Consider the following 12367-nt stretch of genomic DNA (forward strand, 5'->3'; position numbering starts at 1 on the left):
ACTCATAAAATGATCACATACAGTATATTTAGATATATGAATAATATGGAGGAAAACCTGGAAAAGAATCCTAAAACTGCATTTTATCCCCAATTTTTTTTCTGAATTTTCACATCTTTGTCCCTTATCAGAGTAGCAATTGATTGAGTTGGAGATATTGTACTTCAAGTCAAATATATGGAATACTAAAGGATGCTAGAATAAGAACCCTGCTTCTGGAGTACTAGTTTCAAATTCTGACTCAGATATTAGTTATGTCACTTAGTCTGTTTCGTCATCTGAAGATTGGGGCTAACAATAACAGCTACCTCACAAGGTTGCTACAAGACCAAATGGAATGTCTGTTGTATAAATGTATTCTATGGAGTACTAACTGGACAGCTATAACGAAGAAGCATCTAGGAACTGCATCAGATGTCCTGAGATATCAAGCAGAGCACTGGGAGATATTGCAAACATGCCTTCTCAGCTTATTCCTTTATTGGATTCCCATTGAATATGGAATTCAGCCTCCAAAATTCGATTAGAACATCAAGACTTCTGCCCGAAAGCTGAAATCCATGGTTTCTCCTTTGTTTTGTGCCATTGATGTATTTAATATTCTTTCTCTCCTTACTCCACCCTACCCCCATTGCAGAAAGAGAAAGACCTTCATTGCTTGGAAGAGCAATGACTAAAAATCTGCTAGTTCCCTGTTCTTTTCTTCCATCTCTGCCTTTCTCCTGAGTGGGGGAAGAGGAGGGGATTGGGAAGGGGGAAATGGATCTGGTCAAGAGATCCCTCTCTGTATCACGAGAAGAAAGAAAGAGTTTTCAATCAAGGGCTGACCTAAAGTCTTTGGGAATTTTGCGATAAAACAAGAAATGAGGGTCTGGTCAGTGAAATTTGGTGGTCATTTGGAGATCCCACAATCTTTAACTTTTTGGTCTCTCTCAGTGACCACAGGCCAGAATAAAAAAAAAGAAAAGGGTTATGTTATTTAACCTGTTCAAATGAGAGACAAAGCCAGGCTCCAGCCAAGTATTCATACAGCCTCTTCTCCCTCGATGATGGGAGAAAAGGGCAGGTTCCCAAGCTTCTTCTTAGTACAACTCAGGCCTCACTGCCTTACCACTGTCTGGAGCCTGGCAATTCTGGCCTCTCCCTAACCCACAAGCTCATCACCTCTCTTTTAGCACACCTCCTCCCTTCAAGCCAGTGCCCCTCCTCCCTCATCTACAGGGACTGTCCTCCCTGCCCCCATTATCTGTATCACCCCCCCACCCCTTCCCAGGCTTTTTCAATCTCTCTTTTGCCCCTTCCCCAGCTACTTCACTGCTATCTACCCCAACTTTCTCCCCAACCTCCTTACTCTCCCCTCCCTTACCTTACTGATTACTTTCTTTCTATCCCCCCTTTGCCACCTATCTTCCCCCCCTCTCTTTCTCTGCTCCCCTCTCTCTGCCAATTCCTTCCATACATCCTCTGCCTTTGATCCCCATCTCTGCCATCCACAATCCTGGATCTCCCAGTTTCTGCCCTCCAGCTTCCCCATCTCTGATTTCCCCTCTCTTGCATCCCTCAGTCTCTGCCCCCCAATCTCTGCCATCCCCTGTCCTGGATCGCCTAGTCTCTGCTCTCCAGCTCCCCCAATTCTGCCATCCCTTGTCCTGTATCCCCCAGTCTGCCTTCAGCTCCCCCATCTCTGATTTCCCCTCTCTTGCATCCCTCGGTCTCTGCCCCTCCCCCATCTCTGCCATCCCCTCTCCTGAATCCCCCAGTCTGCCTTCAGCTCCCCCTGTCTCTGATTTCCCTCTCCTGCATCCTCTAGTTTCTGCTCCCCCATCTCTGATTCCCTTCTCCTGGATCCCCCGGTTTCTGCCCTCCAGCTCCCCCATCTCTGATTCCCCTCTCCTGGATCCCCTGGTTTCTGCCCTCCAGCTCCCCATCTCTGATTTCCCCTCTCTTGCATCCCTCAGTCTCTGCCATCCCCTCTCCTGGATGCCCCCAGTCTCTGCTCTCCAGCTCCCCCATCTCTGCCATCCCCCCTCCCGTTCCCGCAGTCTGTCTCGCCCCGCCCCCCTCCCCCAGCCGCCTCATCCCTCGTACCCGTCCTCGCCAGGCCCAGTCTCCCTTCCTCCGACTCCCAGCCCCCTGCCCAGCCCTCCTCCGCGTTCACGCAGCTCACTAACCCGATCCGAAAAAGCAGCCTCTCGCTGCGGGCCATGATCAGCCCGGGGATGCTCCAGCGGGCTCGGCCGCAGCGGGTCCGGGTTAACAAGAGCAGGAGGAGAACGAGAAAGAAGAGCCCGCAGCAGGCGAGCGGGTACAACGACGTGGCTGGGCAGCCCAGCAGGGCCATGCTGGGGGCCGGCTCTGCTGGGGACCCGAGAGGGAGGGCCGTGGGCGGGGCGCTGCTAGGCTACAGCCCGCCCTGGGCTCCCACACAGTGGACCACAGGGGCCGGCCCCGCCCCTAGCCTTGACCTAGAGGTTCCAGCCCCGCCCCCTCCATTGACATTAGGGCCAAGCACCTCCCCCGCTTGCTGTCCCTTCCCAACTAGAAGACCTGCACCGACAGGTTTTAAGGCGGCCGATGTCATTTGTACGCAGTTGCAGTGGGCGGTGTTCTGACTTTGCCCCCAGCCGAGGAGGATTTGGATTTGGAGGGGAGGGGATTTGGAGAAAAATATAGGGGAGTGGGACTTGTAGCTGCGACTTCAGCCTTGAAATCCCCAAATATGTGGCTTATCCGGGGGTTTCTGACTGGGAGACCCGTTTTTCCCTTCCCGGGCTCCCTCTTGTCTTGTTCACTGGACTCCAATTCAACAGGCATTTATTGAATGCATCCTCCAGGAAGAGAGCTCTGCGCCAGGTTGCTGAGCTCTGGTGCAGAGATGGTGAAGGCAGGAAAAAAAGACTCAAATAATGTGTGCATTCGAAAAGGTTCAAACACATCGGGCCGTGAAGCCGGGAGGGAGCAGATGCGACGGTGGGCTGAGGTGAGACAGTGAGGGACGGGGTTGAGAGGGGATGGAAAAAGCTAAAAATATGAGATTCGAGGCCAGGGGCCAAGTTCATTCTGTCCCCTGATCCAGGAAGGACAGGAAATGCTGCACACAGCTACTGCTCGCTACCTCTCCTACTGGGAGACTACTGAGGCGGGAAGCAGATTAGGCAAATCTTCTGTCTTTCCACCACTCCCTCTCGTGCCCAGAGCACTCGAGACTGAATTCTGTCCTGGTCTCTCTTCCCCTTCCCCCACTCCTGCCTCACACCTCCACTCTGCAAGAGGAGGGAAGAACCGAGAAGGAGTCAGTGGATTGGAGAACCAAATGGAGAACCAGGCTGCAAAGCGGTGACTATTTATAGGAAAAGGAGGTGGGTGCTCTTTGCCCTCCTGGTCCGTTCCCAGAGCCTGTTGTGCCTCTTATATGTTGTGCCTTATATGTTTGTGCCTCTTCTTGATTTCATAGGACTGCAGGCATTTTGAAAGTACAGGTGAGGAATGCTCTATCCCCTTATCTGAAGAACTGCCAAATCTTCCAGGCTGATTTTCCCAGCTAAGCTAAGGAAGGTTTTTGCAAACAGGAGTTTCAAAATAAAGGACACTGCTCTCTTGGACGGAAAGAAGGAAGTATCTTTTGGTTGTTCTCAGAACCGGAAAGGCTAGAAGATCTGTTTTGTTCTCTCTATCTGTCTCTTTCTCTGTCTCTCTCTCCCCCTTCCTCCCTTTCTAAAAACCAAACACACAGAGAGAGGCTAGAAAAGTCTGTTTTGTTCTCCTTGTCCTTCTCTCTCTCTCTCTCTCTCTCTCTCTCTCTCTCTCTCTCTCTCTCTCTCTCTCTCTTCTTTTCCCTTTCTTTCTCCCTCTCCTTCTCCCTTTCCCTCTCTTCCCCCCACCCTTTTCTCCCTATTCCTCCTTTCCAAAAACCAAGGACACCGAGAGAGGCTAGAAGGTATGTTTTGTTTATTTTCTCCCTCTCCTCCCTTTCCCTTTCCCTGTCCTTCCCCACTCCCACCCATCCTCTCTCCCCTCTATCCCTCTCATTTTTTGGAGCATTCTGCAGCCTTATCTTAACTGGTTGAATCAAACATCCATTGACCCATGCAATAACTAAATGAACCATAAGACTTAAATCTAGAAGGGGTCTTAGAGATCATCTGATCCAACCACAGCATTTTGTAATCAGGAAAACAAATTGGATTCAAATCCAGGTTCTTTGACACTGAGGTCACTGGACTTTTAACTATACCATACTGAAGATGAGAAAATGTTGACCTTCCCTTTTGATGACATATTGCTTCTTGGTGTCTGCTTTTTTTTATTTCCTGATGGAGGAAAGATTTATTAGACCCTCCAAAGATCATCTTTTCCCAGCTTCCTGCTTTCAGTAATCACAGGCCATTCTCAAATTCTGATAAATGAGGGTCTCCATATGATATATAGGTTCTTGACTTTTTTGTGTGTTATGGACCCTTTTGGCATTCTGTGAAGCCTTTGCACCCCTCCTCAAAATAATGTTTATAAACTCACAAAATAAAACACAGGATTACAAAGGAAACCAATGATATTGGAATTGTTATGGTTATAAAAATTAAAAAACAAACAAACAAATTCATGAGCCACAGGTTAAAAACTCTCCTCCCTCTCTCATCATTGGGAAGCTCCAAAGAAAGTCCCTTCTCTTATCCTTCTCCTTGAAGGGTAAATTCTCATAAATGCCCTAGTATTAGGAGTTAGTTCCCTCTTTTGGGGGAGGAATTGTTGCTCAGAACATGTCTCCCTTCTCTTTCCCGTTCTCAGAATACCTTGTATTCTTTTCAATATGATGCAAAAAGAGGATTGTGTCCTATCCATAGGAGTCTTTGCTTATATTGACATTAAGGGAGAATATTTGATTAGCTATTTTGGCTGTGGTATATATGTATATCACCAAGTGGTGGTACATTCAGCCCTGAGCTATCACCTGAAAAACTGTGCAAATATGAAGTTTTAAAACTTGACTATCTTTATCTTTCCTCTGTACATATGCAAACAGTATCTTCCTGGTTCCTGCATTTTTCAGACTTTCCTTTTAGTTCCCCCCTGAGTTCTAATCTTGAGCATGATTTAAACTTATGTGTTTACCTCCATTCCCATTGGATCCTAATCTCTTTTCCCTAACTTCTTATGAATCAAAGAATTACAGATTCACATAGAGATTATATTTACTAAACAAAAAGCAGTAAAGCCTACTGTGGCTTGAATAAACCGGACTCCTTTATGTTAATCTGAGTTTTTCAACTTGAGTTCCAACTCCCACTGTATCTAGCAAAATATTCATAAACAGCACTTTTTGTGCTAGTAAAGAAATGGAAATATAACAGATATCCATCAGTTGGAGGAGGGCCGAACAAATTATGATACATGAATATAATGAAATATCATTGTGCTGTAAGCAACAATGAATATGATAAATATTGAGAAGCATAGAAAGATTTACATGAACTGACACAAATTGAAATGAACAGAGACACTGCCTGCTATATAGTAGCAGTTAATAAACATTTATATTAATTGATTTGAGGGAAAATATACACAATGACTACAATAATTTAAATTACAAACACAAAATACTCAGCAATGAATGAAAAGCTTAGTTTTAAAGAAGAGACTTAAGAAGACTTTTCTATTTCCTTGCAAAAATGGAAGGCTCCTAGGTGTGGAATATTGTCTATATTTTCTTTTTAGATTTAATTGCTCAATTAAATTTTTTTTGAGTTCCAAATTTGTGATGACCCCATATTTTAAAATCAGCTGGGGTCAGGAAGTCAGAATAAGGGAAAATCCTTGATTTTTATTCTTTGTAGAGGTGAAGGGGAATGGTGATTTGAAATGAGAGCAATTGAGACAGGAATCCGGCCAGCAATGCCTCTGGCTCTCACACGCCACCTCCCAAATCCTCTACACAATCTCCCATACAACACATCAAACTTGCACAGAGAGTGGGCGGGGCCATTCTTTCTCCAAGCATATATTGATACAGTATTGTCCAATTGTTAATTAGCCTCAACTGCTTGGGACCTCAGTTCTAGGAGAGCTTCAAGAGCTTCAGCCCATTACACAAATTTGATTTCTCCCTCCTGCCCCTCCCCCGTAATTCAGAAGGCAAGCAATTTGATATCAGTTATATATGTGAAATCATACAAAACACATTTCCCTATTAGCCATGTTACAGGAAGAAAAAACTCAATACAAAGCAAGAAACAAATATATATGCTCCAAGCTGACTTGAGATAATTACCTCTCTCTCAGTACATAACGTTTTTCACCTGAATCCTTTAATATTGTCTTGGATCATTGTATTGGTCAGAGTAGCTGTCCACTAGTCATAAGACCACCAGTCTTTCATAGTTAATCATCTTTACAATATTATTGTTACTATGTACAATGTTCTTCTGGTTTAACTCACTTCACTTTGCATCAGTTTGTTATGTCTTCCTAGATTTTTTCTGAATCCAATCTTCATTTCTTATAACACAATAGTATCCCAGTATAATCATATTACACAACTTTTTCAGCCATTCTCCAAAAATTGGGCATCATCTCAATTTTCAATTCCTTGCCAACCCAAAAGGAACCATTACATACATTTTCAGACTTTTTCCAATATATAGATGAGTCCACTGGTTCTCCACTCCCCCCCCCTTTTTTTTCTTTTCCTTTAAAAAATAATGTTTCTTATATGCAATAGCAGAGACACTGAGAGAAATTTAGGAGACATGAAAACAAAAGATATTAATAGTTGCTTCTTCTTCTTTTTCTTTCTTTCTTTCTTTCTTTTTTTAAGAAGGAGGCCTCTAGAGAGAGGGAGAAAGCTGCTATAGAAAAGGATGCAAAGCATTATGATTTCCCTTTCAAAAGACCCTTGATTTATGAGATATCTCATTTCATTTATTGTAATCCCAATGGCTCCTCACTCCCACTTTCCCTAGGTCTTTTGCTACTTCCAAGCGTGGGCAGTGAGTTGGCAAGCCAGAAGAATGTCACAGGAAGTGTTGCAATTGTATTTATCAGATAATCGGATCAGGATTAGGGCGGAGCTTTTAGGGAGAGAAAGCTCTTGATAAAAAACTTGAAAGAGTCTAGCCAGGATAGGAATATATTGTAAAACACTGCGCTCTGGGAAACTAGTAAATTCAGTAAGTACAGGGAGTACTTCTCTTGGAAAGGAGGAAACTTATGTACCTCCGGACTGGGAAATTCAACCCGGAATGATCCTATTCTGAGATAAGGGTTGGACAGAATTTTCCTGCTCCTAAAATAAAATCAAAAATTTTTATTCTAGGACTTAAAATTCCCTTCTTTAGAGAAAGGGACCCACATGTTTGTGGCAGCCCTTTTTGTAGTGACAAGAAACTGGAAACTGAGTGAATGCCCATCAGTTGGAGAATGGCTGAATAAATTATTGTATGTGAATATTATGGAATATTATTGTTCTATAAGAAACAATCAGCAGGGGGGCAGTTAAGTGGCGCAGTGGATAGAGCTAAGACCTGAAGTCAGAGGAGGACCTGAGTTCAAATTTGACTTCAAACTCTTAACTCAAACTCTAGCTGTGTGACCCTGGGCAAGTCACTTAACCCCAATTGCCTTAGAAAGAAAGAAAGAAAGAAAAAAAAAAAGAAAAGAAAAGAAAAGGAAAGAAAGGAAGGAAGGAAGGAAGGAAGGAAGGAAGGAAGGAAGGAAGGAAGGAAGGAAGGAAGGAAGGAAGGAAGAAAGGAAGGAAGAGAAAGAAACAGAGAGAGAAAGGAAGGAAGGAAGAAAGAAAAGAAAAGAAACAATCCATAGGATGACTTCAGAGACTTGGAGAGATTTACATGAACTGATGCTAAGTGAAATGAGCAGAACCAGATCATTATACATGGCAACAACAAGATTATATGATGATCAATTCTGATGGATGAGACTTTTTCCAACAAAGAGATGATTGAGGCCAGTTCCAATGATCTTGTGATGAAGAGAGCTATCTACAGCCAAAGAGAGAACTGTGGGAACTGAGTGTGGATCACAAAAGCATTTTCATTCTTTTTGTTGTTGTTTGCTTGCAATTTGTTTTCTTTCTAATTTTTTCCCTTTTTAATCTGATTTTTCTTGTGCAGCAAGATAATTGTATAAATAGATATGCATATATTGGATTTAACGTATTTAAAAATGCTTAGCATATGTTGGATTACTTGCCATCTGGGATGGGGTGGTGTGGGGGGAAGGAGGGGAAAATTTGGAAGGTTTTGCAAGAGTCAGTGTTGAAAAATTTTCCATGCATATGTTTTGAAAATAAAAAGCTTTAATAAAAAAAAAAATTAAAGCATATCCTCCTTTATTCATTTCTATGCCGTCTTAGTGGAAAGCCCCTCTTGCAGGCAGGATATTTTTTCTTATGCTTAAACATCTCCATGGGAGATTCCTCAGTCATCAGGAAGAGACTAGATGGGATTTATGAGCCCCAAAAGGATTTACTTTCAGCATTTTCTAATTGTATGACCCTGGGCAAAGCATAACCTTTCTGAGCCTTGCCTTTTTCCCTCCCTCTCTATTACAAAATGAAGTTAGTATTAATAGGATTGTTTGGGGGATCAAATGAGATAATATCTGTAAAGTGCTTTGCAAGCCTCAAAGTGTTATAAATGTCAACTGCTATAAAGATTTTTGTAAAGTGCATCTCCCAGGGATACACAGAAGGACTTTCAATGCCAAACAGATAACAGTGAGCCACTGAAGTTTGTTGTATAGAGAGATGACATCATGAGATTGTGATTTAGGAATAACAATTTGGCAGCTGTGGTGATTAGACTGAAATGAAGAGTTTGGGACTGTAAGAGAAAAAAATTCATTGACTTTCTTGGGGCATAAACCAAGCATGCAAAGGGGAGAGGAACAAGCCTTTAATAAGTGCCTACTCTGTGCCCAGCAATGTACTAAAGATTTTATAAATATTTTCTCACTTAATCCTTATCAATTAGCAAATTATAGTAACTCAGAGGCATCTTGCAAAACAGGGCAACTCAAGAAAAGCTCAGAGGGCTTCTCTTCATCCTCATATAGCCCTCAGAGGCAGGTGCTATTATTTCTCCTATTTAAAATTAAGGAAATTCAGGCAGATAGAGACTAAATGATTTGTATGATTGGACCAATTCAAATCTCTTCGCAACCGTGTGTCAGTGTGCCTGTGGTAGTATCACTTTCTTGAATCCACTTAATTTAAGGACACACCAGAAATATGTCATTTGCTAGAATTATGGGTAATATTGATATCCTAAGGGAAAAGCTATTCACAATAGACTACCTAGTCAGAGGAGGGCAGGTTAGAGTCCTGTAGGGTCTCAGACTCTTGACACTGTAGGATTCCATCATAAATGGAAATCATCCTTCAATGCCTGAGGTTCAGGGTTGGAGGAAGAAGTCCTATCCAGACATTCAAAGGGCCAGGGAAAAATCATACCATTGTCTTCCTAACTAGGAGACATTAACAAATAACACTGATACTCAGTTGACACATCTTTTATTCTTTTCTATAATAAGGAGTCTTTCTTCCCTTATTTTTATTGTGATCCCCTGTGGAAGTATGTCCACCTTTAAGTATCATGGTGGGGTTAAGAGGTTCAGCACATTGAAGATATTTGGACTTTGTTTCCAATGAATCTTTGCCCCCAGTTCCCCTCCAAGTATCCATGGGGGTAGTTGCTGGTGTAACCCAAGTTTCAAGTTTATTCTTTCCCCTGCAATTTCCTGGATCTGCTAAGCGCCAGATAGAAGAGGAACTGTGGGGCAGGCGTTGAATTGCCCCAGGATATTTTTAACGACTAGGCACTGGCATAAAGTTAAGAAACAGTAATAAAAAAATGTTGATACTTTGTTTGCCACAGCTCTCATTTTCTCTGTATTAGGAAACAAGATACTGTAGCAGAACAACAACCAGAAACAATACAAAGGAAAAATCCATGAATTTGCCAAGAATCATTCCAGAAAAGAAATGAGAGAACAGAGAAAGTGAATATATAGAATGAATTTATGGGCACACCCTGCCTAGAGGCAGCAAGGATGATGTCAAAAATGTATCAGGGACCTTTCTGTGATGTTTATTTCAGGTCTCAATTGATGATTGGGCAGAAAGCATGTGTCAAGAAATATTTGTTTCATGACCTACTGTATACTATGCTAAGCACTAGGGATACAAATGTAAAAAGGAAAGACAGTTAATTCTTGCCCTCAAGAGGCTTCAGTGAAGAAGGAGAACATATAAACGGAAACTGAAATGCAAGGTTAAAGGGAGGAAGAGAAGGGAGGAACCGTACTTGGAAAGATAAAGCACCAATCCTGGAAAGACCTGAGTTCAAATCTTACCTCAAGTACTTATTAGTTGCATGATGCTGGTCAAGTCACTTAACTCTTCCTCATCTGTAAAATGGACTAGAAAATGAAACAGCAAACCATTTTAGATCTTTGTCAAGAAAACCCCAAATGGGGTCACACAAAGTTGAACCCCACTGAAACAATTGATCAACAAAGTGCAGCCAGGTAAGAAATTAGAATATATATGAGCTGAATTCTTTCCTTAATTGGAGGTTTTGAAGCTCATGTCTCCTCCAATCAGAGGGGCAAAGGATAGTGATGTGGAGGAATACCAAGGCTGATGGTAATAGAAAGCAGCTGTTCTGCAGATGGCCTCTGGACACATCTGTTTCCTTGGCAAAAATGAAGATGAAGACATAGATCTTAACAGAATTGTGTAACCACTGGAGATGGAATTTCAGACCTTGCTAGCAATGGCAGATTGCTTTAAAAAAAATTCCATTCTGTAGATATACTCTAATCTATAACGTCTTTAGATTGTGTGAGTCCCACAAAGTTAGTATTGAAAAAAAGGAGATTTTTTTTTCACAAGAATGTGGCACCACTCCTGGAAGGACCTGAGCTCAATCTTGCCTCAACTATTTATTAGCTGTATGATGCTGGTCAAGTCACTTAACTCTGCTTCATTTCCTCCTCCTATTTTCAATCTTATACTAAAAGAGAGGAGATAGAACCTGGGCCAATGCATTAGAAGATTGGGAATTCTAGGAAACTCAGACCTATTTGCTTCCACTATTGCAGAGGGATAGATAGGGGATACTCAGATAGGGTACCATCAAGCAGTCCAAATTCATACCTGCATAAGAGGTAATGAAGAGGAGCTGGAGCAGCAGCAGCTCAGAGGAGCCACGTGGTGGTTTATGCTAAAATGGAACTCTGTATGGGTGGTACTCCTGTGCAGGGAAGAATCCCTGTATCTTAGTGTAAGGAATCTGAATTCTCAAAAAAAATGCAAAAAATAATTCCACATACCAAGATTCTTCCAGATCTTGGAGGAAGAAAATAGGGAACTCATATTATACTAAGTTATTAATCTGTGAGCAAACTCCAGGAGACAGACTGGTTGACTTGACACAATAGAATTCCAGTCCTCGTGTGGAAGGTTTTTTTCACCCCCTTCTTAGCCCTATATCTTAAACCCTAAAGTCATTCAGTTGAGGTAGCCATGAGGACATTGACTGGCCAGATAATCTGAATCTCTTGCTACCCAATTGTATTCCACATAACCTGTGGGAATATATAGGAACCTATAGGATTCCTACAAATCAGCATATTTTAATTTATTTTATTGGCATTTTACTTAGTATTTTTCCCTATACATGCAAAAACGATTTCCAACCTAACTAATGTCAATCTCACAATGCCCACGCATGGAAAGGATTTGGTATGGTTAGAAAGAATCCACTATGGCCAGTTCCTGGAGAAAAATCAAGTTCTACTTAAGTCTGTAAAGCTATAATTAATCAATATGAGGACATATTTCCAGCCTGGTGAAGAAAATGGGGAGTGAAAGAAGATGGGAGTTAATAGAATGAACCTATTATGAGACACCTGCTAGAAGATGAATCCTCAGGTGTTTGTGAGTGGGAACTTTTATACCTTGCTGATTTCTACATTCCCTTTGGTCCTGGCTGTTGGGCCCCTTTCCAGCCCTTTATTTCAGGGGTATTTATTTTTCCTAAGCTATAATACCTAGCATTCAACACAACACAATAATAATTATTAGAACAATCCTCCAGGCAAGAAAAAAGCCATAGCAATCATTATAATTGCTGCCTTTGCTAAGGCAATTTGAGCCTTAGAAAATGCATTACACATCTATGTCAATCTTCAAAACAACCCTTAAAGATAGATATTGAAGATAAGAAGCAAGGCAAAAAAAAAAAAAAAAGTCTCAGTCCACAAGGAATTTACACTCTAATGGAAAAGTCTGTAATGGAGTGTTAGACCAATTTTACTAAGGTAAAAACCAAGGCGTAGAGCAGGGCTTCTT

General features: G+C 42.0%; 1 protein-coding gene and 1 long non-coding RNA gene across 2 annotated transcripts in view; one reads left to right on the plus strand and one right to left on the minus strand.

Moving 5' to 3' along the window:
* LOC127553111 (probable hydrolase PNKD) overlaps window positions 1–2419 on the minus strand; it is a 29889-nt gene extending 27470 nt beyond the window's left edge. Inside the window, exon 1 of the mRNA XM_051983565.1 lies at window positions 2172–2419. Within this exon, the coding sequence (XP_051839525.1) occupies window positions 2172–2341 (170 nt within the window). The 5' untranslated portion in view covers window positions 2342–2419. The remainder of the gene's footprint in view (window positions 1–2171) is intronic.
* Window positions 2420–2478: 59 nt separating this feature from the next.
* On the plus strand, window positions 2479–3611 carry LOC127553114 (uncharacterized). The gene is made up of 2 exons (XR_007951660.1): window positions 2479–3359; window positions 3455–3611. It is a non-coding gene; the product is annotated as an uncharacterized LOC127553114 (long non-coding RNA).
* Window positions 3612–12367: the final 8756 nt, after the last annotated feature.

The sequence above is a fragment of the Antechinus flavipes genome, chromosome 3 (genome assembly GCF_016432865.1).
Source record: "Antechinus flavipes isolate AdamAnt ecotype Samford, QLD, Australia chromosome 3, AdamAnt_v2, whole genome shotgun sequence".
Lineage (NCBI taxonomy): Eukaryota > Metazoa > Chordata > Mammalia > Dasyuromorphia > Dasyuridae > Antechinus > Antechinus flavipes.